Source organism: Ranitomeya imitator, chromosome 3 (assembly GCF_032444005.1).
Source record: "Ranitomeya imitator isolate aRanImi1 chromosome 3, aRanImi1.pri, whole genome shotgun sequence".
NCBI lineage: Eukaryota > Metazoa > Chordata > Amphibia > Anura > Dendrobatidae > Ranitomeya > Ranitomeya imitator.
This window is the reverse complement of record NC_091284.1, coordinates 324,856,880-324,880,711: the sequence shown is the minus strand read 5'-3', so window position 1 is coordinate 324,880,711 and position 23,832 is coordinate 324,856,880. Positions and strand designations below refer to the sequence as shown.

Here is a 23,832-nt window from a genome sequence, read left to right as displayed (position 1 = left end):
TTTCCCATGGCGTGCAGTGTATTGCACCTACATAGCCCATCAGACGTGGTTTCTATATGGAGTATTTCTCTCTGCTTCTGCACCTGCCCCGTGTAATCAGTAATTAATAAGAAGTTTGTGTAATAAGATGTCTCAGTCTTTCTCCTATAGATGACACATTTGTCAGCCTTGCACAGATCCCAGCCAGTCTCTCATGTAAAAGCAGCTAGAGGAGGAGGAGGAGGAGACAGGAGAGGAGGAGCAAAGGCTGCATCTTATTTCTTTATTTCTCTCTGTCTCGCTCCCTCTCTCTAATGCTTAAGGTGAAGAGTGCAGAGCCAGCCGATGCCCACACATGAGGAGAAAGACCCGGAGAGAGGGGGCAAGAGAGAGACTTCCCAGCCCTGGCAGCAGGTGTGAAGCCCCTCTTCTCACCCCCAGCCTGCTACTCTTCCTTCACTGAGGGATCCCCTGCCTTTCCTGTGGATTCCCAGCTCAGGAATTGGGCTAACGCACCCCATTCATCTCTACAATGACAATGTGTCTATCAGCGCCTTTTTCCAAAACCGCAGCGTGTCCGCACGTGTGGCTCCGGATTGTAGTAGGGGGGCACAAGTGGGCATTTTAGAAGGGGGCTGTGCGTTCCTATCCCCAGTCTCACAAAGGTATCATCTGGAACCACCCCGGTATGAAGACTTGTGAAGAGGAGGGGAGGAGGGCAATGATAGTCTTATTAAAGGGTGACTTGTAAATTAAGGGGAGACTTTGCACTTCCCCCTCTACCCAGCCTCCACCCATCACATTTTGGGGTTGGAAGAATGTTTTGCTTTGAATTTTAATAGGATTTTCTTTTTTTCTTCATCTATAGAACATCTGTTGCTGCAAAAGACACCTCTCTGGACAGATTTCAAACGCGCCTCCCTTTCTTTTTAATGCACAGAAATCTCATTATAGATAATATCTGGAATTTACATTTTTGGCAACATTGCCGTGTGCTGTATTAACCCTAAATATCAACGCTGGGGAATGCCTGCTTATGATATCTCCAGCAGAAATCCCATCGTTAATGCACAATGGAGCATAATGTTGTAACCTGCTGACATCTGAAATATGTTTTTCTGAGTTCCCCTTACCCGTTTATCAGTGGATTACTATTAGCTGTTTGCTACCTGCTCCTATTGAAATGAGTTTGCTGTAATTATTACAATTGGGTAAGCATTTGGCAGACAATATCGCCTCTGACTTTCAAGTTCTTCCTGATATGTGAACCCTTGTTGCAAACAGTGGACTGAATTTCTGTTCAACTATTCATTGTTAGATCCTGAAATAGTAAAATATCTTTTTTTTTCCTGCAAATTATTAACCTGCCCTTCTAATAATTACAGTGTTTGCCAATGTCTGGAACATTCATTAGATTAGCCCCTTCTTTTATATGACCATTGGTTTTGATTTTGCCGCTTCAGACTGATTTACATCAATTTTGTTTCTTTAGGTGAGCCTTTTCTTGTAGTCACATAGTTCTCCCTAAACTTACATATTTTTGGCTTAGTAATTTTATGCCCCTTTGCCCTCAAGACTTGTTTCTGGATGACGATTTTCAAATGCGGATTTAAGTAGATTTTTTTGTTGAGGACAGAAGGGAATTTTTAAGAGCCAGTGATGGAGAAATTGGAAGCTGAATCAGATGTGGAGCCTCAGGGTCGCCCTCGTTCTTGCACCTGGCCACCACTTCCCGAAGGCTCCGTGGATTTGCCCTTGCCTCCCCCTGGCCTTGACCCAGGGCAGATGCGAAAAGCCAAAAGTTCACGCCGGAATGCCTGGGGTAACTTGTCTTATGCTGATCTCATCACCAAGGCCATAGAGAGCTCACCAGAGAGACGTCTGACCCTTTCTCAAATCTACGACTGGATGGTGCGATTTGTACCCTACTTCAAAGACAAGGGTGATAGCAACAGCTCTGCGGGTTGGAAGGTGAGAATTCTGGATTTATTCATTTCATAATGTGATCTAATATTAATAGGGATGAAGTAAGCGTATTAGAAATAGGACATTGTAAATGGTGGTGTGAGCTCCTGAAAAGTGAAGAATGCGGAAAAGGCAACAAATAATGGATAAGAGTATCATGGGAGAGTATAGGATTGATTTATACTATTGTGCTCCCTCTAGACTTGTGACTATAAGGAGAAATATACATTTGTCAACAGCTAAAATGTTATGTCTAATGTCGGTTAGCTATCAACCATATAAGAAAGGTATTTGACGGGTGAGTTTTTGTAAGAAACTGAGCCATAAATAAGGAATTAATTAATTTACTTAATATAAATATTATGAATATTTCTATGTGTGACATATTAATGCATGGATTGACAAGGATGTATGGATATTTCAAGATCCAGGTAAGTGAGTAGAAGTGAATCATATATAGAAAGCATAATCTCATTTAATATCCCCGGGGACAGGCGAATGCTCAATTATCCAATCATTTCATTTCTGGAAGTTATATGATGATGATCTATACCTTCAGAGAGAACAATACAATTATTTGAAATATAGCTACAGTACTAGTCGCATAATTAAGAGTGCAGTGTCTACATCATCTGGGATATACTTTCTTTTCCATGAATACATTATGACTTTTTCCATGGAGTAGATCTTTAGGAACAATTTTGGCTTTTATAACAATACCATTAATCTTTTCTATTAAGTAAAAGCAAACTTTTGAAATCATCACGCCAAATGGTTAGAATATCAGGATAAAGTTGTCATCCTTCATGTCAGGTGTGAAACAACTGAATCAAAGAAATATACTACTTTACATTACTATAGTCACCTTATTCTTGTGTCTTCAACATTTTCTTTCCCCAACTCCTCATTCCTTTAGTATACTTTTTACGTTGACTCCTTTTGCTAAATTTACCCCTATACAATTGTTACAGATTTTTCTTCTAGCGTGGCTTGCACCCATTAGGTTGAATTTGTGAATTTGGGTGTTTTTCATCATAGGAGCAGAAAAATGAAATGATATCTGTGACAAATCCATCCTGCAGTGGACACCTGTGGCATCCAAAGGACCCCAGCCCAGGTTTCTGTCAAATGTGTATCAAGCCTACAAGTGAACACAGCCTTAGTTGGCTCCAGTTTAGTTTCATTGTTTCGACACTGGCATAGTCTACATGCGCACCATCTTAGGTTTTTCCCTGATTGGGAATCTAGCAGAAAAGTGAGCAAAAGGGTGTGTAGTCTTATGTACCATGATATAAACTGGAAAAACTTGATGGCTGAGTTTCTTTCCCACAGTAGGGTGATATGAAAACATAGTAACTTACAGGTATAAAACTTTTCTGTCCAGTGCTGTGAGAAGAAATAAACCAACATACAGATAGGCAACGATGTTTTTATTCAGAATTAATAATATAATAATAATTTTTATTTTTATAGCACCAACATATTCTGCAGCACTTTACAATTTTAGGGGGGACTTGTTCAGACCATAACGTCATTACAGAATAAGCATAACTCAGATATGAAACGGAAAGAGGACCCTGCTCTCAATCTTATAAATTATGAGGAAATATGGGAAACATGAAAGGTAAACAGTAAAATGGGCTCATACTGTACAATACAGCCATAATATACTGAATAGGGTATGTACATAACGCTGCATGAACCAGTCAACAGCCACTATGTGTACAGTATAGACACAGAGGGCTAGTAAGAGCGTGGATGGTGTGTGAACAGTTGCTACCGGGATCATGATTTTGAAGGATATTTTGCATGGACCAAACCGGGATAGTTAAATAAGTGAGGTGGGGTGATAGACTAGTCTAAAGAAATGCACTTTTAGGTGAGTATTGGGAATTAATTGAATTGTCCTGGTTAGTGCATTCCAAAGGATTGGTGCAACACCCGAGAAGTCATCAAGACCGGAATGGGAGGTCCAGATTATTGAGGATTTCTGTTTTAAGTCATTTGCAGAACGGTGGGCATGGGTAGGATGGTAGACTTTGATGAGGGAGAGGTGTAGAGGTGTGCTGAACCTTGGAGCGCTTTGTGAGAGTGATAAGTTTATATTGGACTCTGTATTGTATGGGCAACCAGTGCAATGACTGGCACAGGGAAAAAGCATCTGTGTATCGGTTGGAGAGGAATATGATCCTGGCAGCTGCATTTAGGACCGATTGGAGAGGGGAGTGTTTAGTGAGAGGGAGACCGATTAGTAGAAAGTTGCGATAGTACAGAAGAGAATGAATAAGAGCCAAAGTAAGTGTTTTTTGCCAAGTTAAAAGGTAAGAAATGGTCTAATTCTAGAGATCTTTTTGAGGTGTAGATGACATGAGCAGGCAAGTGATCAGATCTGGGAAGTGAATGAAAGATCTGAATCAAAGATGACACCAAGACAGTAGGCATGTTCGAATTACCATAAATGATGTTAGAAGTTGCATTTGGTCTGCAGCTAACGAGGTCCCTTTCTTAGAATGGTATGCTATTTTTGGTATTAGGGTGCAATACTGATTGTGTGCCCATGTTTCTGACCACTTGAAATACTGGTACTAAGCATCTTATAATCTCCCTTTCAGTTTATAGCTCTCTACACTTACCACCAATTGAGTTAAGGAGCAATAAATAGATATTCTCAGAGGTCCTTCAGTACTGTTAGAGTTTTAGAGTTGTAATATTCCTTGAACAGTCATCAGTACAGTTAAGGATATTCATTGTAACCCTTGATTTATACATTTCCCATGGAAAACTATATGTAAAATTAACTTTTACGGCTCCTTGTAAAAGTGCATAACGCAGAAAATTATTAGATTAGTTTCTCTTTTCTGAAAGCATAGACTTTTTTTTCCAAATAACTTATTTTTTATCCAATTAGCACAGGATATGGCATCTAAATGTAATTCATATATGAATATGGAAAGTAGCAATCTAACATTACATAGTTTTCAGTAGATAAAAGCTTAAGATAAAGAAATCATTGCGCATAGATGGAAGAGCATGGACTTTAAAATGGATGCTGAGAAACTTTGCGCTTAACCCCTTTCTGACTTCGGACGGGATAGTACGTCCGAGGTCAGATCCCCCGCTTTGATGCAGGGCTCCGGCGGTGAACCCGCATCAAAGCCGGGACATGTCAGCTTTTTTGAACAGCTGACATGTGCCCGCATAGCTACGGGTGGAATTGCGATCCACCCGCCGCTATTTTCTAGTTAAATGCCGCTGTCAAACACTGACAGTGGCATTTAATCGGCGCTTCCGGCCATTGGGCTGGAAATGAGCGCATCGCCGACCTCCATCATATGATCGGGGGTCAGCAATGCTTCTGTATAGTAACCATAGAGGTCCTTGAGATGCCGGCCTGCTGTGAGCGCCACCCTGTGGTCTGCGCTCATAGCAAGCCTGAAATTCAGCTACATAGCAGCGATCTGATGATCGCTGCTGTGTAGCTGAGCCGATCAAGTTGTGCCAGCTTCTAGCCTCCCATGGAGGCTATTGAAGCATGGCAAAAGTAAAAAATAAAAAAAAAATGTGAAAAAAAAAAAAAGTTTAAATCACCCCCCTTTGCCCCATTCAAAATAAAACAATAAAAAAAAAATCAAACCTACACATATTTAGTATCGCCGTGTTCAGAATCGCCCGGTCTATCAATATAAAAAAGGATTAACCTGATCGCTAAACGGCGTAGCAAGAAAAAAATTTGAAACGCCAGAATTAAATTTTTTTGGGTCGCCGCTACATTGCATTAAAATGCAATAACGGGCGATCAAAAGAACGTATCTGCACAAGAGTGGTATTATTACAAATGTCAGCTCGTTACGCAAAAAATAAGCCCCCACCCGACTCCAGATCACGAAAAATGGAGATGCTACGGGTATCGGAAAATGGCGCAATTTTTTATTTTTTTTTAGCAAAGTTTGGAATTTTTTTTCACCACTTAGATAAAAAAAAACCCTAGATATATTAGATGTCTATGAACTCGTAATGACCTGGAGAATCAAAATGACAGGTCAGTTTTAGCATTTAGTGAACCTAGCAAAAAAGCCAAACAAAAAACAAGTGTGGCATTGCATTTTTTTGCAATTTCACCACACTTGGAATTTATTTTTCCGTTTTCCAGTACCCGACATGGTAAGACCAATGATGTTGTTCCAAAGTAAAACTCGTCCCGCAAAAAATAAGCTCTCACATGACCATATTGACGGAAAAATAAAAAAGTTATGGCTCTGGGAAGAGGGGAGCGAAAAACGAACACGGAGAAATGGAAAATCTCAAGGTCATGAAGGGGTTAAAGGGACACTGTCACCTGAATTTGGAGGGAACAATCTTTAGCCATGGAGGCGGGGTTTTTGGGTATTTGATTCACCCTTTCCTTACCCGCTGGCTGCATGCTGGCTGCAATACTGGATTGAAGTTCATTCTCTGTCCTCCATAGTACATGCCTGCACAAGGCAATCTTGCCTTGCGCAGGCATGTACTACAGAGGACAGAGAATGAACTTCAATCCAATATTGCAGCCAGCATGCAGCCAGCGGGTAAGGAAAGGGTGAATCAAACACCCCAAAACCCCACCTCCATGGCTAAAGATTGTTCCCTTCAAATTCAGGTGACAGTGTCCCTTTAAAGGCTCGTTAGTCGTTATAAAGTATGAGCTATTTAAACAATATTGAAGGTTGGAATATAATTCCTTTTACTGTTCTTTTTTTAAAAACTTTTATGAATTATCATGTGATGGCGGAAAACCTCAACAATTCTAATGTCACAAATTCACATGTGAAACAAAAAAAGTGTTGATAGAATAGCCAGCTATACCATTGTTGGCATTTTAGGGACTGTATATACAATTGACATTCTGTATTGGGTAAGCTCAAAAACAAATTTTATTGGTCTTGTTGGGCGAGACACCATATTTTCTTGACTTTCAAGGACTCGCATCATCTAGGGGTAAGTACTGTACAATATCTTGAACAAAAGCAACCATAGTCAGCATGTTACAATTTGCTGATGACCCACTAAACAATAGACAGTTGGCACTATCATGAACTGTATGGTTTTGTATGTTACACTTGTGCTATAGACTTTTTCACAAATCTAAGCTGTGTCCCTTGTGTTTTATCAGCATCATCTACAGCAGCCCCTTGTGTATGGCAGGTTCTTGGATTTATATGCTGGACTATTCCTGGATTTGGTATTTATATCACAAGTCCACAGTTGCCTTATTCATATCTTTAGAGAGTTTTTACATTTTTATTGTTTTTAGGTTTCTTGATTATACATTTTTCTGTGTTTACTATGGAAGCTGACTCGCCACAAGTCTTTTGTTTCCTACATTATAGCCAATATTTTTTATGATAATCATATGCATATAATTTTTCTCTACTTGAATTTTTGGCTATATATAATTAAATAGAAGGTGCACTCCTGACACAGCTCAGATCATTTTCTGAAGCACTATTCCATTTTACAATAATATACCGATACCTTCTCCTACTTTCGGAACTCTGTTTTTGACAAAGCTCCATGGAGTTTGGACAAACAGGTCACGTTTACATTTCAAGGAGCAATCTACTATATAATTGCCTAAGGGTCACTTCCGTCTTTCTGTCTGTCCTTCTGTCTGTCACGGATATTCATTGGTCGCGGCCTCTGTCTGTCATGGAATCCAAGTTGCTGATTGGTCTCGCCAGCTGCCTGTCATGGCTGCTGCGACCAATCAGCGATGGCCACAGTCCAATTAGTCCCTCCTTACTCCCCTGCAGTCAGCGCCCGCTCCATACTCCCCGCAGTCACCACTCACACAGGGTTAATGCCAGCGGTAATGGACCGCGTTATGCCGCGGGTAACTCACTCCGTTACCGCCGCTATTAACCCTGTGTGACCAAGTTTTTACTATTGATGCTGCCTATGTAATGTTAAAAATAATTTAAAAAAAATAAAAAATCATCATATACTCACCCTCCGGCGCCTTTCCCACTCCTCGCGACGCTCCGGTGGTAAGGATGGTATGCAACAAGGACCTTCCATGACGTCACGGTAATGTGACCGCGATGTCATCATAGGTCCTGCGCGCCTACGCGAGAAGGATCTGCCATGACGTCACTGTTTATTTTTTATTTTTTAACCTGTGACATACGTAGCTGGGCAATATACTACGTAGCTGGGCAATATACTACGTGGCTCTGTGCTGTATACTACGTCGCTGTGCAATATACTACGTGGCTCTTTGCTGTAAACTATGTCACTGGGCAATATACTACGTGGCTCTGTGCTGTATACACACGTCGCTGTGCAATATACTACGTGGCTCTGTGCTGTATACTACATCACTGGGCAATATACTACGTGGCTGGGCAATATACTACGTGGCTGGGCAATATACAACCTAACTGGGCAATATACTACGTAACTGGGTAATATACTACGTCGCTGGGCAATATACTACGCCAATGTCACGGGGGTATTGGGTAGACTAAAGCTGATTACCCGGGCCCCTGCGATATCCCTCAGACTAGGGAAAACCCTGTCTGTCCCTCTCCCAGAATTTACACTGATGGTGTGCTTGTCTGGGCCGCCAGGCCTGACCCTAACTCCTGTTTCAGCCCTATGCTGAAACCTCCACCTGCCACCCAGTGATAAAACCACACACCAACCTACACAGAAAGTACAGACAGGGAGAACTAAAAACGCACCACACCGCAGACACACAGGAAAACACTATAATGTGCACAGGGCAAAAAAAACCACAAATATAGGAAGGAGAAATATGACAAAGGATAATACACCACCAGATACGATACTTCAACTCCTAGATCACCACTCCAGACCGAGACCACCAGGCACAAGACACAAGCTATAATCGGCGACGCCCAAAGTCCAGAATGACTATTTAAAGGCCCCGGGCGTGACCCAGCCTCCAACCAGATTACCAGCCAGATTAACCCTGGAAAACCTGGATAAAATCTAGCCGGCGCCACTGAGCGTATAGTGGACAAATGTGGAATTACCGCTGTCTCTCGGACGCCCTAGTGTGAACAGCGTCCGACATGATAGTCGCTGGGCAATATACTACATGGCTGGGCAATATACTACATGGCTGGGCAATAAACTACGAGGACATGCATATTCTAGAATACCCAATGCGTTAGAATCGGGCCACCATCTAGTACAAAATAATGTGCTATGTACTCGGAATAAAGAGTTGTATACATTTTGATTAGGATCCTACTTTTATAACCACAAAAAGGCGAGTGATGTTGCTCTTGCTCTACCTTGGAATCAAATATATTTAGAAATAAATACCAGTTTTTCCACATTCATTACAGTAAAGGTGAAACAAATTATCTATTTTCCAGTAGTAATAAAGCGGGGTTTTTAGTTCCACCTATTGGAAGTAGCTACCCTTTAAGTCAATATCTGACCTTTCACTAAGCCTTGCTACATTTCTAATCTCTTGTCCTTCAGTAAAGAACAGTGGGGAGAGATCATTTTTATACCCTTTTTCCAGGGAGCATTGCCTGGGTATAAGTCTCCTCATGTCAGTAAGATGCATCTCCAGCACCTTAACTGAAGTGGCCATGATGATTTAAAACCGACTTGTATATACACATTGTAGAGTCCATCTTAACCACTTGTACAGTGCATTGTGTGTTGAAGGAGAGGACTCATGCATTTGTGGAGATTGTCTTTTTTCCCTCAGTAGGGTGACAGAGTGCACAGGAGTTTGTCGCTCCTAAGTAGATCAGTCTTGTAAGGATTTAGTGTTGCTTAATATTCTTTAACCAGCTTATCAGAGGCAGATCCTAGGCAGAGCGAATTAGTGACAATCATTCCTTTAAATGACAGATGGATGTATAGAAATACCGATCATCCCCAAAAGCCTACATGATAAAGATACCCCAATTATAAAATAGAATAGTAGGTGCTGTAATAAATGGCCATTAAACCTACCGTTGTTTTAAGATCAGTATTCTGTTCTGTGGCTCTGTTGTATAGATTTCATCTGTTTATGATAGACACCATTTAATTGTAAGTATAGACCGTACCTACATTAATCACAGATACTCTCATGGTCTGATGTTTATCACAATTTTGTGTTACCCTGCCAATACCTCTGTTTTGAATATAACACACAGTCATGCCATTTGACTTACAGCTATTGGTATCCCTATGTTAGCTTATTTATACTTTTTTAATTTACTATAGTAATTTTTCGTTAGAAAATCTGAAATATTTTCAATAAAAACAAAAAGGAAAGCGAAAGCCATTGTATTAAAAACACATGCCTAAAATTGTGCATGTCCTCCTCATACTACCAAAATTGTTGACGACTGGTTTACACCCCACAGACACTCGATTAAAATCTTGAACCCTTTCCTCATTTCTTTTAAAGGGACACTGTCACCTGAATTTGGAGGGAACAATCTTCAGCCATGGAGGCGGAGTTTTGGGGTTTTTGATTCACCCTTTCCTTACCCGCTGGCTGCATGCTGGCTGCAATATTGGATTGAAGTTCATTCTCTGTCCTCCGTAGTACACGCCTGCACAAAGCAATCTTGTGAATCAAAAACCCAAAAACCCCGCCTCCATGGCTGAAGATTGTTCCCTCCAAATTCAGGTGACAGTGTCCCTTTAAACTCATCCTGAACAATTTACTTTGTGGCAATGAACATTATGCTGCTTAAACGGACTACTACTGTCATAAATGAGTGTACTTGGTCTAAAGGTACCTTCACACTGAACAATTTAACAACGATATCGCTAGCGATCCGTGACGTTGCAGCGTCCTGGCTAGCGATATCGTTGTGTTTGACACGCAGCAGCGATCTGGATCCTGCTGTGACATCGTTGGTCGGAGCAGAAAGTCCAGAACTTTATTTAGTCGCTGGATCTCCCGCAGACATCGCTGAATCGGCGTATGTGACGCCGATTCAGCGATGTCTTCACTGGTAACCAGGGTAAACATCGGGTTACTAAGCGCAGGGCCGCACTTAGTAACCCGATGTTTACCCTGGTTACCAGTGTAAATTAAAAAAAAAAACAAACACTACATACTTACATTCCGGTGTCTGTCCTCCGGCACTCTGCTTCCCTGCACTGTCAGCGCCGCCGGCCGTAAAGCACAGCGGTGACGTCACCGCTCTGCTTTATGGCTGACGCTCACAGTCAGTGCAGGAAGCAGAGCGCCAGGGGACAGACACCGGAATGTAAGTATGAAACGTTTGTTTTTTTTACTTTTACACTGGTAACCAGGGTAAACATCGGGTTACTAAGCGCGGCCCTGCGCTTAGTAACCCGATGTTTACCCTGGTTACCAGGGGACTTTGCATCGTTGGTCGCTGGAGAGCTGCCTGTGTGACAGCTCTCCAGCGACCACACAGCGACGCTGCAGCGATCGGCATCGTTGTCTGGATCGCTGCAGCGTCGCTAAATGTGACGGTACCTTAAAACAATGTTTAAGTAGGTAATATATGTTAAAATAACTTCCACGTGAATTTCAGGATTTCCTATTAAAAGCCCAAGGCATCACATTGCTTTTAATTGATTGGCTCAATCCCACAGCTCTTCCTAGTGCCATCACTTTAACATGTGAGCAATGCAAGCACACCCATGCCAAGCAACAAGCTTGCATAACCCTTGTCCAGCTGCCACTTCATTAGCCCACAGCAAACCTCCCTATACCTCCCGCAGCTTCTTTTAATTAGTAGGTGTGATGTCATCATTGTGAACACATTGATGCAGGAATGAAAATGTGTCAGGCTTACTAATCCGAAGAGGCAACAGGGATGCCAGCAGGTAGGAAGAAGACCACAGACAACTGATGTGGCTGCTGGACCAGGGTCCTGCAAATCTTTTTTCTCAATAGTGTCCCACATGAAGATTAAGAACACATGATTCTTTATATCAGGCCACCTTTTTCTATTGCTATATAGCCCAGTTCATATACTCAAAAAGCCCATTGTAGATGCAATGGAGGTGTGCATGAGCAATCTGAGTGGTCTTCTTCTACATAGCACCATATGCTGAAATCTGTGATGATCTGTGTGCTCTGAAGTCTTTCTAGAATGGCCAACATTAACATTTTCAATAATTTATGTTCCAATGGCCCTTCTTTCAGATCTGACCACATGGTCCATCCTTCTATCCACACAGGCATCAATGAGCACCTGTGACCTCACCTCTTCACCGGTTGTCCTTACTATTTTTAGTTGTTACTTATCAATGAAAGCATCATAATTTGGCCCTTGCTATTCGCTCAGATCTGTGCACATTACATTTTTTTCTGTTTTCATCATAAGAACTTCAAGATGAATCACACTTGTCACCTGTTGTATCCCAAACCTTGACAGGTGCCATTATCATGATGTAATGAATGTCAATCACTACCTGGCAGTGGTTTAAGGCTAGATCTACATAGCGACTTTGGCCACAACACAGGTCGCGTGGCCAAAGATTGCTCTATGCCACTGCTATATTGCAGCACACTACAAATGAGTTGGATGAGAGTACTGTGACAAGCAGTTTGCAAAATATCAGACCCGGTTAGATTTTTTGTGATTTACTTGTTGCTGTCACTGTACCCTTGATGTCGCAATGTGACCCCATTCACTTGTATTGCGCTGCCATGTAACAACAAGATCTGTGTCATAACCAAAGTTGCCATGTAGCCCTAGCCTTGTTATGGCTGGTGGTCAGTGCATTTCTATGTACACTTGGGGGCATTATAAGTACAGGCAGTTATCTATATGTTTCCACTGAAATTATTCAAGCACTATTCTCTACTTTGTGCAATTGCAACTGTGCCTTGGCATGATCTAGCTTTTATTTCAAATGCTCCACATCACAGGTTTCACATTATCATGTAAAGGTGGTCACTTGATCTTTGTACGGTTTCATTTATAGCATGCTGGGGATTATCCATTTTGTTCATATAAGTGCAAATGGTCAACAGTTTCTATTATTTCTTCCTCAGGTCTTGGGAAGGTGTTAGATTTACTATGCAATGCTGTCAGCCTTAAATTCCCAGTTACTTTCCTGCTGCCCACCAGCAGAATACATGCTGTAAAGGGAACCTCACAGTTGCATGAATGAGATACTACATTATTGCATTATTGCATCTGTGTATGTTTTCCTCTGAAATGCTGCTTTTTAGAGAAACAAAACATACATGGTTGCAATAATGCAGCCAGTGCCTGATTCATGCTGGCCATGGTTCTGACAGCATGAATCTACTGTCATATTCCCTTTAAGATCGTTGTTTACAAGGATGTGCATAGAAATCATGAGGCCCCATTGCAGAAGTCCTAATTGCCCCCCCCCAAAAAAAAAAAATAACAATATTTGGTGGGATTGCAGAAGAGCATATTCCACAACTTTGCAGTTCTGACTCCTTGCAAAGTGATTTTGTCCCCATTGAAGCCCCTTGGTGTTCTCACACATAAAGATACCACTTTCATGGCCCCCTTAAAGTATGATGCCAACAAATGTGACCTTAAACACAGTAAGATATTCCTAGAATTAATTCCCCCACAGTACTCTCCCACATACACAGTATGATAATCCTACAGTACCCCCCTGCAAATTAAGATATCCCCACAGTGATCCCAACACAGTATGATGGCCCCTATAGTCCCCCACACACCATGATGGCTCCGACACACAATCCCTGTATAGATGTACAGTATGATGGCTCCCACACAGTGTTCCATACAGTATGATGGCCCTCCATACAATACAATGGCTCTCCATACAGTATATTGGCTCTCCATACAGTATAGTGGCCCCCGCACAACTCTACATCATATAATGAACTGTACATATTATAATGGCCCACATTAGCCCTCCAAAAGTACACTGCTAAAAAAAAGGGAACACTTAAACAACAGACTATAACTCCAAGTAAATCAAAATTCGGTGAAATCAAACTGTCCACCCAGGAAGCAACACTATTGGACAATCAATTTCACATGCTGTTGTGCAAATGGAACAGACAACAGATGGAAATTATTGGTAATTATCAAGACACACTCGATAAAGGAGTGGTTCTGCAGGTGGGGACCACAGACCACATCTCGGTACCAATGCCTTCTGGCTGATGTTTTGGTCACTTTTGAATGTGGGTTGTGCTTTCACACTCGTGGTAGCATGAGACGGACTCTACAACCCACACAAGTGGCTCAGGTACTGCAGCTCATCCAACGAGCTGTGGCAGGAAGGTTTGCTGTGTCTGTCAGAGTAGTGTCCAGAGGCTGGAGGCGCTACCAGGAGACAGGCCAGTACACCAGGTGACATGGAGTGGGCTATAGGAGGGCAACAACCCAGCAGCAGGACCGCTACCTCAGCCTTTGTGCAAGGAGGAACAGGAGGAGCACTGCCAGAGCCCTGCAAAATGACCTTCAGCAGGCCGCAAATGTGCATGTGTCTGCACAAATGGTTAGAAACTGACTCCATGAGGATGGTCTGAGTGCCCGAGGTCCACAGATGAGGGTTGTGTTCACAGTCCAACACCGTGCAGGTGGAGAGGAGGAGAAAAAGATCCATGCATACAAGGCACACACCCAAAATCACAAGACAATGTTGAAATTATGTGCAATATTTATTAGTAGACATAATAAAACTATTAAAAGACAAAACACATAGCCAGAAGTCCCATATGACTAGGACATAACAATTACAATGTCAAGGCAAAGTGCAGCATATATATGTGTGCACACATGGATAATCAGCCCTGGAAAACAATATCAATGCCAATAAATCTTAAATCACATGAAGTCTCACACCGGGCGTCCCCAGGGAGACAGAAGAAAAAGGAACTTAATGCAAGATCACAATAAATCCTGATATAGAACTATAAACTCCTCTTAGCAAGTAGAAAAGTGAGTAGTTCCTTGGTTGTGCAAAAAATGGAGGAACTCTGAAAACAATTGTAAAAAAAGAGGGGAAAAGAGAAAAAAAGAGGACGTCCAGGATGAAAAAGCCAGATGAATCAGTGAAATGGGTGTCAGGGAATGAAGTCCAAGGGTCAATAGCCAAGGGACCGAGGCGATGAGGGGAGCCCCACGCGTATCGCTGCAACCAGCAGCTTCGTCAGGGGAAGTGTGCTGGGGAAGGGGATCAACCAACCTTAAATAGTGGAGCAATCAGGCATAACATGTGGCTGGTCTGTGGGGAGCAGAGCGGTGAAAAGCCGGAAGACTACCCTGGCCAGGATAGATCCATGCGCAGAGAAAAAAAACCCTTTCATATGGGAGGAATATAGAAATATCAAGTGCACAGAGACCATTGAACAGAGGGCCCATATTTGCTAGTAGACTGGCGTCTATATCATTTGGCAAATTATGCTGATAGAAAGCGCAGCATAGAAAATATATATCTGTGCGCAAAGGGTGGCCATTTAAAAGTGTCTATGTACCAACAATCCCTATAATAAGGGGAACCATATAACATAGAGTGGGTTTTTACCCCTCTCCCTTCCCCCCCATATGCTCAAATCTGCCAATAGAAAGCGCAAAAAGAAATATGGGCCCAGGGGAGAAACAAAAAAACAAAAATAACCAAACACACAATTGAAAGTGCCTATGTGCCAGCAGCCCTTATGATAAAGGGATACGTATAATGAGACCCACCATGTTGGGTGGTGCTGAACAGTACGCTAGGAAAAATTATAAGTCAAGAAAATGAGAAATATAAGGGGAAAAAAGGGGAAAAAATAAAAATAAATATGGACAAGCAAAAAAAAAAAAGAAAAAAAAAAAAGAGCTAAGGTACATAAAAATAAATTGAATGAAAATATATAATGTAAATGTGCACATATAAATCACACATTACACATGAGTACATTGCACATAAAGAAAAAAAAACCTATATAACATACAAAATACAATAAATAACAAGTAAATGAAGACATCATCCCAAAAAGCTTGTGTAAAGGTGCTCCTCATTAAGGCCATTGGGAGCTAGGCTTCGTAGGATCCGTAAGATCCAGCGTGATTCGGTTTGAAGTAAAAGTTTCTTCAGATTTCTGCCTCTAGTATTCAGGTGAACCCTCTGTAAACCAAAAAATCGAATATTAGTGACCGACCCACCATGTTTGGTCTAAAAATGGGAAGGTCAGGGTCTTACCCTTTTTGGCATCAGAGGACGCTAAATGTATTGTGGAAAGGTGCTTCTGTGCTCTTTTCCTGAATTCCTGAGAGGTTTGACCTATATAGACCCTGCTGCAGGGGCAAATGATAGCATAAATGATGTTAGTGGTCTTACAGTTAATATACGACCTTAAATGATACATTTTCTGGTCAGTGGGATTGGTAAATATATCCTTAGTGACAGGAACTTAGGGACAGACACTGCAATCCCCACAAGGGAAAGACCCCCCTCAAGCGGGTACCCCGATTAAGTCTGATGGAAGGGCGTGTAAAGTGGCTCCTTGTCAAAATATCCCCCAAATTGGGGGCCCTCTTAGCAGTCATGAGGGGACGAGGGGCTACAAGAGACGAAGTTTGATCATCCGTAGTAAGTATGTCCCAGTGGGTCGTAAGAATGTTTCTCACCTGACTCCATTGGTTGTTATAGTCCGAGATGAAACGGACAAATTTGTCCTTGGAACGTTTGTTGGAAGAAAGTAACAAATCCTGGCTATGCCCCCTGGCCCTTTGAAATGCAGAAGAGATGAATTTCTTGGGGTAGCCACGTTCTCAAAACCTGGTCGTAAGGATTCTAGATTGGAGAGAAAAATCTTCATTAGGGTTGAGCGAAACGGATTGGACAAATTCAAAAATCGCTGACTTTCCGCAAAGTCGGGATTCATGAAACTCGACCCGATCCTGGTGTGGGATCGGCCATGAGGTCGGCGATCTTCGCGCAAAAGTCGCGTTTTGTACGATGCTTTCAGCGCCATTTTTCAGCCAATGAAGGAGGACGCAGAGTGTGGACAGCGTGATGACATAGGTCTCAGTCCCCACCATCTTAGAGAAGGGCATGACAGTGATTGGCTTGCTTTCTGCGGCTTCACAGGGGCTATAAAGGGGCATGCACGCCGACCGCCATCTTACTTCTGCCGATCGTAGCAAAGGGAGAGGTTGCCGCAGCTTCATCAGAAGAAGGGATATAGTTAGGGAGGGAAGATTAACCCCCGAAACTGCTTGTGCTGTAGCGATTTCCACTGTCCAACACCACCATTTGTTTGCAGGGACAGTGCAGGCTATATTTTTGTGCATCAGCTCTGTAGCTTATTAGGCTGCCTTATAAGGCTCCCTGATAGCTGCATTGCTGTATGCACGCTGCTGTGCAAACCAACTGCTTTTTTAAAAGCAAAAATCCTGTTGCTCCTTTCTGCACAGTTATCTTGTTTATTTGTCCACACTTTGGTGTGCAGCAGTCCTTTTTATTGCTACCATACTTTTCCTGAGATCATTGTAGGGAGATTGAAATTGTACTACAGTCCTTGTATTTTTTCATATATCTTCCAGCCACTTTCTGCCACTTAGATTGCGTTGTTTTATACACTGGGCCTCAGTTTTGGGTCAGTCTCCCCCCCAAAAAGGGGAGATTCAAATTCTCACAAAGTGGATCTACTGCAGTCCTGTTAGTTTGGTGTATGTCAGCCAACCACTTTATGCCACTTAGATTGCGATCTTTTATGCACTGGGCCTGAGTTTTGGGTCAGTCTCACCCCAAAAAAGGGAGTTTCAAATTTTCACAAAGTGGTTCTACTGCAGTCCTGTTAGTTTGGTGTATGTAAGCCAGCCACTTTTTGCCACTTAGATTGCATTGTTTTATACACTGGGCCTGAGTTTTGGGTCAGTCTCCCCCCAAAAAAGGGAGTTTCAAATTCTCACAAAGTGGATCTAGTGCAGTCCTGTTAGTTTGGTGTACAGTACAGACCAAAAGTTTGGACACACCTCATTTAAAGATTTTTCTGTATTTTCATGACTATGAAAATTGTACATTCACACTGAAGGCATAAAAACTATGAATTAACACATGTGGAATTATATACTTAACAAAATAGTGTGAAACAACTAAAATTATGTCTTATATATTAGGTTCTTCAAAGTAGCCACCTTTTGCTACAAGAGACTCTCGTTATTAAAAGAAAGTACTCATCCTCTCATCCGCGTGCCTGTTTAGTCCTGTTACAAATTTTGAACTGCATTTAGCCTACTTTTTTATTTTGGGCCTACTAACTGTGTCTGCACCACTCATTACAATTGTCCCCCACAGAACAAAGCAATGCTGCCTGTTTAGTCCTGTTACCAATTTTGAACTGCATTTAGCCTACTTTTTTATTTTGGGCCTACTACCTGTGTCTGCGCCACTCATCACAATTGTCCTCCACTGAACAAAGCTATGCCGCCTGTTTAGTCCTGTTACCAATTTTGAACTGCTTTTTGCCTACTTTTGTATTTGGGCCTACTAACTGTGTCTGCGCCACTCATTACAATTGTCCTCCACTGAACAAAGCAATGCCGCCTGTTTAGTCCTGTTACCAATTTTGAACTGCATTTAGCCTACTTTTTTATTTTGGGCCTACTACCTGTGTCTGCGCCACTCATCACAATTGTCCTCCACTGAACAAAGCTATGCCGCCTGTTTAGTCCTGTTACCAATTTTGAACTGCTTTCAACCTACTTTTTTATTTTGGGCCTATATCTGTGTTTCCTCCCACTACATTCCCCTTGCACTCTACACAGCCAGAATCTGACCCTGCTGAATGTCAGGTTCACCTTCCCTCATACTATACCACCTTACACAGGGACAAAGAGGAAGGTGCAGATGAAAGTGCAGGTTCCTTCATCAGGTGGGGAGGCATACTCGTTGGCACTGGCACAGAGCCCCTCATAGTACGCAAAAGTGTCTCTGGCAGTGGGAGGCGCCACCCGCTGTCAAACACACCGCCGTACTATGAGGGGCCCTGTGCCAGTGCCAACTAGTGCCCCCCTGCTTGCTCAGGATCACAGCACTTGCAAAGTTGAAATACCTCTCCCTGCTCCACCGCCGTGACGTATTCCGCGTTTCCTGGGCCCACGAAAATCTAGAGCCAGCCCTACCCCCCAACAACTTTAGCCAAATGACCCCTTGTTTTCAATGCCTAACTATTATTATAAAGTAAATTAAGATTGACAAGCTTAAGAAATAAGAATTGATGTTTTTGGCATTAAAATGGGCACTGTAGGTGTTTTCCTGTCCTCCACTCACTGCCGACTTTGATTCCCCATTGACTTCCATTGGGTTTCTTGTTTCGGTCGGCCACCGACTTTTCGAAATAATCGGCCGATTTCACCCGACCCGACATTTGACAAAGTCCGGTTTCGCGAAACCTGACTCGATCCTAAAAAAATAAAAATCGCTCAACTCTAATCTTCATCCAACGTATAGTTATGGCGAATTTGCAAGAATTGGCCGACAAGAATTCCCCTTTTGGTGTGATGGGGGTGGAAGCTATCGTACCTGAGTAAACTGTTTGTTGCTGTGGGTTTACAAAAAAGGTCCATGATAAGACCATCTTCCTGAATGGAGACCTTCAAGTCCAGAAAAGTAACTGATATAAAAGAAAAAGTATGTGTCAAGACAATGTTAAACTCATTTCGATTTAATTCCTGTAGAAACTGAAGACATTCCTGTTCAGTACCAGTCCATGTGAGGAAGACATCAATGAACCTGTGCCACTGTTGAACATGTTTTCTAAAGTAGTCAGATTTGTAGACAAAAAATTCTTCCCACCAGCCCAAAAAGATGTTAGCCAGGGCTGGAGCACAGCCCAACAACATGCAGGACACTTGGCATTTGCCACAGAACACCAGGATTGGCAAATTCGCCATTGGCACCCTGTGCTCTTCACAGATGAAAGCAGGTTCACACTGAGCACATGTAACAGAGTCTTGAGACCCCTTGGAGAGCGATCTGCTGCCTGTAACATCCTTCAGCATGACCGGATTAGCAGTGGGTTAGTAATGGTGTGGGGTGGCATTTCATTGGAGGGCCGCACAGCCCTCCATGTGCTCGCCAAAGGTAGCCTAACTGCCATTAGGTACCGAGATGAGATCCTCCGACCCCTTGTGAGACCATATGCTGGTGTGGTTCCTCCTAATGCAGGACAATGCCAGACCTCATGTAGCTGGAGTGTGTCAGCAATTCCTCCAAGATGAAGGCATTGAAGCTATGGACTGGCCTGCCCATTCCCAAGACCTGAATCCGATTGAACACATCTGGGGCATCATGTCTTGCACCATTCACCAATGTTACATTGCACCACAGGCTGTCCAGGAGTTGGCGGATGCTTTAGTCCAGGTCTGGGAGGAGATCCCTCAGGAGACCATCCGTCGCCTCATCAGGAGCATGCCCAGGCATTGTATGGAGGTTATGCAGGCACGTGGAGGCCACACATCCACTACTGAGCATCATTTTCTTGTTTTGAGACATTTCCACTGAAGTTGCAACAGCCTGTAATTTGATTTTCCACTTTGATTTTGAGTATCATTCCAAATCCAGGCCTCCATCTACTATATAAAGCTGAATGTGTGTGTGTGTGTGTGTGTGTATGTGTGTGTGTATGTCCGGGATTGGCATCTGCACCGTCGCAGCTACAGCCAAAAAATTTTGCACAGTCACACGTCTGGACCCCGAGAGCGTCATAGGCTACGTTGTGAGGTGAAATTTTAACCCCGCGCATTCCAATTCACCAAACAATTTTGCACCTATCTACATAATGGGGAAAAAAGTGAAAGGAAAAGTGTTGGAAGCGTCGCAGCTACAGCAACAAAATTTTGCACAGTCACACATCTGGACTCTGAGAGCGTCATAGGCTACGTTGTGAGGTGAAATTTTAACCCCGCGCTTTCCAATTCACCAAACAATTTTGCTCCTATCTACATAATGGGGAAAAAAGTGAAAGGAAAAGTGTTGGAGGCGTCGCAGCTACAGAAACAAAATTTTGCACAGCCACACGTCTGGACCCTGAGAGCGTCATAGGCTACGTTGTGAGGTGAAATTTTAACCCCGCGCTTTCCAATTCACCAAACAATTTTGCCCCTATCTACATAATGGGGAAAAAAGTGAAAGGAAAAGTGTTGGAGGCGTCACAGCTACAGAAACAAAATTTTGCACAGTCACACGTCTGGACCCTGAGAGCGTCATAGGCTATGTTGTGAGGTGAAATTTTAACTCCGCGCTTTCCAATTCACCAAACAATTTTTTCCCTATCTACATAATGGGGAAAAGTGAAAGGAAAAGTGTTGGAGGCAAATTGACAGCTGCCAGATGTGAACAAGTGGGACTTAAAGAATGAGAGCGATGGCGCCAAAGAGTATATACCGTACAGTTGCTAAGGTAGGACCCCGACATGGGATACTCACCACACGGGGATATGAACACACACACAAAATGCGCCACACACTACCACGTGCTTGAACACATATACCACCCTCAGCACACATTTCACCACACATACGCCAACCTCGCCACATAAAAGTCGAAACACAAAAGTCGCCACTCAAAACTCACCACGCGCAAAACTCGCCACATGCAAAAAATAGGCTCACGCAAAACTCGCCACAAGTGCAAAACTCACCTCATGGAAAACTCGCCACACGCAAAACTTGCACATGCGGAAAAATTGCCATATGCACAAAATTTGCAACACATGCAAAAGTTGCCTCACACAAAACTTGCACATACTCAAAAGGCACCAGACATAAAACTCACCACGCGCAAAACTCGCCATGCGCAAAACTTGCTGCACACAACTTGCTACACTAACCTGTCACATGCAACTCGACACACAAAAAGTTGCTACACGCATGTTGCCACACAAAACTCATCTCGCAAAAGTCGCTACATGCATGTCGCCACACACAACTCAACACACACAACTTGACAAACGAAACTCGCCCTAAAACACACACAAGTCTGGTATTAGCCTTCAAAAATAAAAATCTGTTTAATAAGCAGACAAACTACAAGAGCAACAAATGTACCATATAGGAAATACGGCAGCTGTCAGTCACATGACCTGTCTATTATGTGTATGTGTGAGCTAATATATACTGCCAGGGGGAGGGCTTCCTGTTGGCTAGGGATTTATCAGGCTGCCAATTTATCTTACAAATACTGAGGTAAAAATACTGAGCAAATAACGTGTTAACGAGGTCTAATACAGGAGATCACACAGGTATATACTATATACAGGGGAGATGACACACAGATATATACTATATACAGGAGAGATGACACACAGGTATATACTATATAAAGGAGGGGATGACATACAGGTACATACTATATACAGGAGGAGATGACATACAGGTACAGTTAGGTCCAAATATATTTGGACAGAGACAACATTTTTCTAATTTTGTTTATAGACATTACCACAATGAATTTTAAACAAAACAATTCAGATGTACTTGAAGTACAGACTTTCAGCTTTCATTTGCGGGTATCCACATTAAAATTGGATGAAGGGTTTAGGAGTTTCAGCTCCTTAACATGTGCCACCCCTGTTTTTAAAGGGACCAAAAGTAATTGGACAGATTCAATAATTTTAAATAAAATGTTCATTTTTAGTACTTGGTTGAAAACCCTTTGTTGGCAATGACTGCCTGAAGTCTTGAACTCATGGACATCACCAGACGCTGTGTTTCCTCCTTTTTGATGCTCTGCCAGGCCTTCACTGCGGTGGTTTTCAGTTGCTGTTTGTTTGTGGGCCTTTCTGTCTGAAGTTTAGTCTTTAACAAGTGAAATGCATGCTCAATTGGGTTGAGATCAGATGACTGACTTGGCCATTCCAGAATATTCCACTTCTTTGCTTTAATAAACTCCTGGGTTGCTTTGGCTTTATGTTTTGGGTCATTGTCCATCTGTAGTATGAAACAACGACCAATCAGTTTGGCTGCATTTGGCTGGATCTGAGCACACAGTATGTCTCAGAATACCTCAGAATTAATTCGGCTGCTCCTGTCCTGTGTCACGCCATCAATAAACACTAGTGACCCAGTGCCACCGGCAGCCATGCATGCCCAAGCCATCACACTGCCTCCGCCGTGTTTTACAGATGATGTGGCATGCTTTGGATCATGAGCTGTACCACGCCTTCGCCATACTTTTCTCTTTCCATCATTCTGGCAGAGGTTGATCTTGGTTTCATCTGTCCAAAGAATGTTATTCCAGAACTGTGCTGGCTTTTTTAGATGTTTTTTAGCAGAGTCCAGTCTAGCCTTTTTCTTCTTGATGCTTATGAGTGGCTCGCACCGTGCAGTGAACCCTCTGTATTTACTTTCATGCAGTCTTCTCTTTACGGTAGATTTGGATATTGATACGCCGACCTCCTGGAGAGTGTTGTTCACTTGGTTGGCTGTTGTGAAGGGGTTTCTCTTCACCATGGAGATTATTCTGCAATCATCCACCACTGTTGTCTTCCGTGGGCACCCAGGTCTTTTTGCATTGATGAGTTCACCAGTGCTTTCTTTCTTTCTCAGGATGTACCAAATTGTAGATTTTGCCACTCCTAATATTGTAACAATTTCTCGGATGGGTTTTTTCTGTTTTTGCAGCTTAAGGATGGCTTGTTTCACCTATACGGAGAGCTCCTTTGACCTCATGTTTACTTCACAGCAAAACCTTCCAAATGCAAGCACCACAACTCAAATCAACTCTAGGCCTTTTATCTGCTAAATTGAGAATGACATAACGAAGGGATTGCCCACACCTGTCAATGAAATAGCCTTGGAGTCAATTGTCCAATTACTTTTGGTCCCTTTAAAAAACAGGGTGGCACATGTTAAGGAGCTGAAACTCCTAAACCCTTCATCCAATTTTAATGTGGATACCCTTAAATGAAAGCTAAAAGTCTCAACTTCAGCTGCA

General features: G+C 42.6%; 1 protein-coding gene across 1 annotated transcript in view; it reads left to right on the top strand.

Moving 5' to 3' along the window:
• Positions 1-350: 350 nt before the first annotated feature.
• The window catches only part of LOC138669859 (forkhead box protein O6-like), a 221,561-nt gene continuing 198,079 nt past the window's right edge, over positions 351-23,832 (top strand). Inside the window, exons 1-2 of the mRNA XM_069756682.1 lie at positions 351-393; positions 848-1,950. Coding sequence (XP_069612783.1) covers positions 1,639-1,950 — 312 coding nt within the window. The 5' untranslated portion in view covers positions 351-393; positions 848-1,638. The remainder of the gene's footprint in view (positions 394-847; positions 1,951-23,832) is intronic.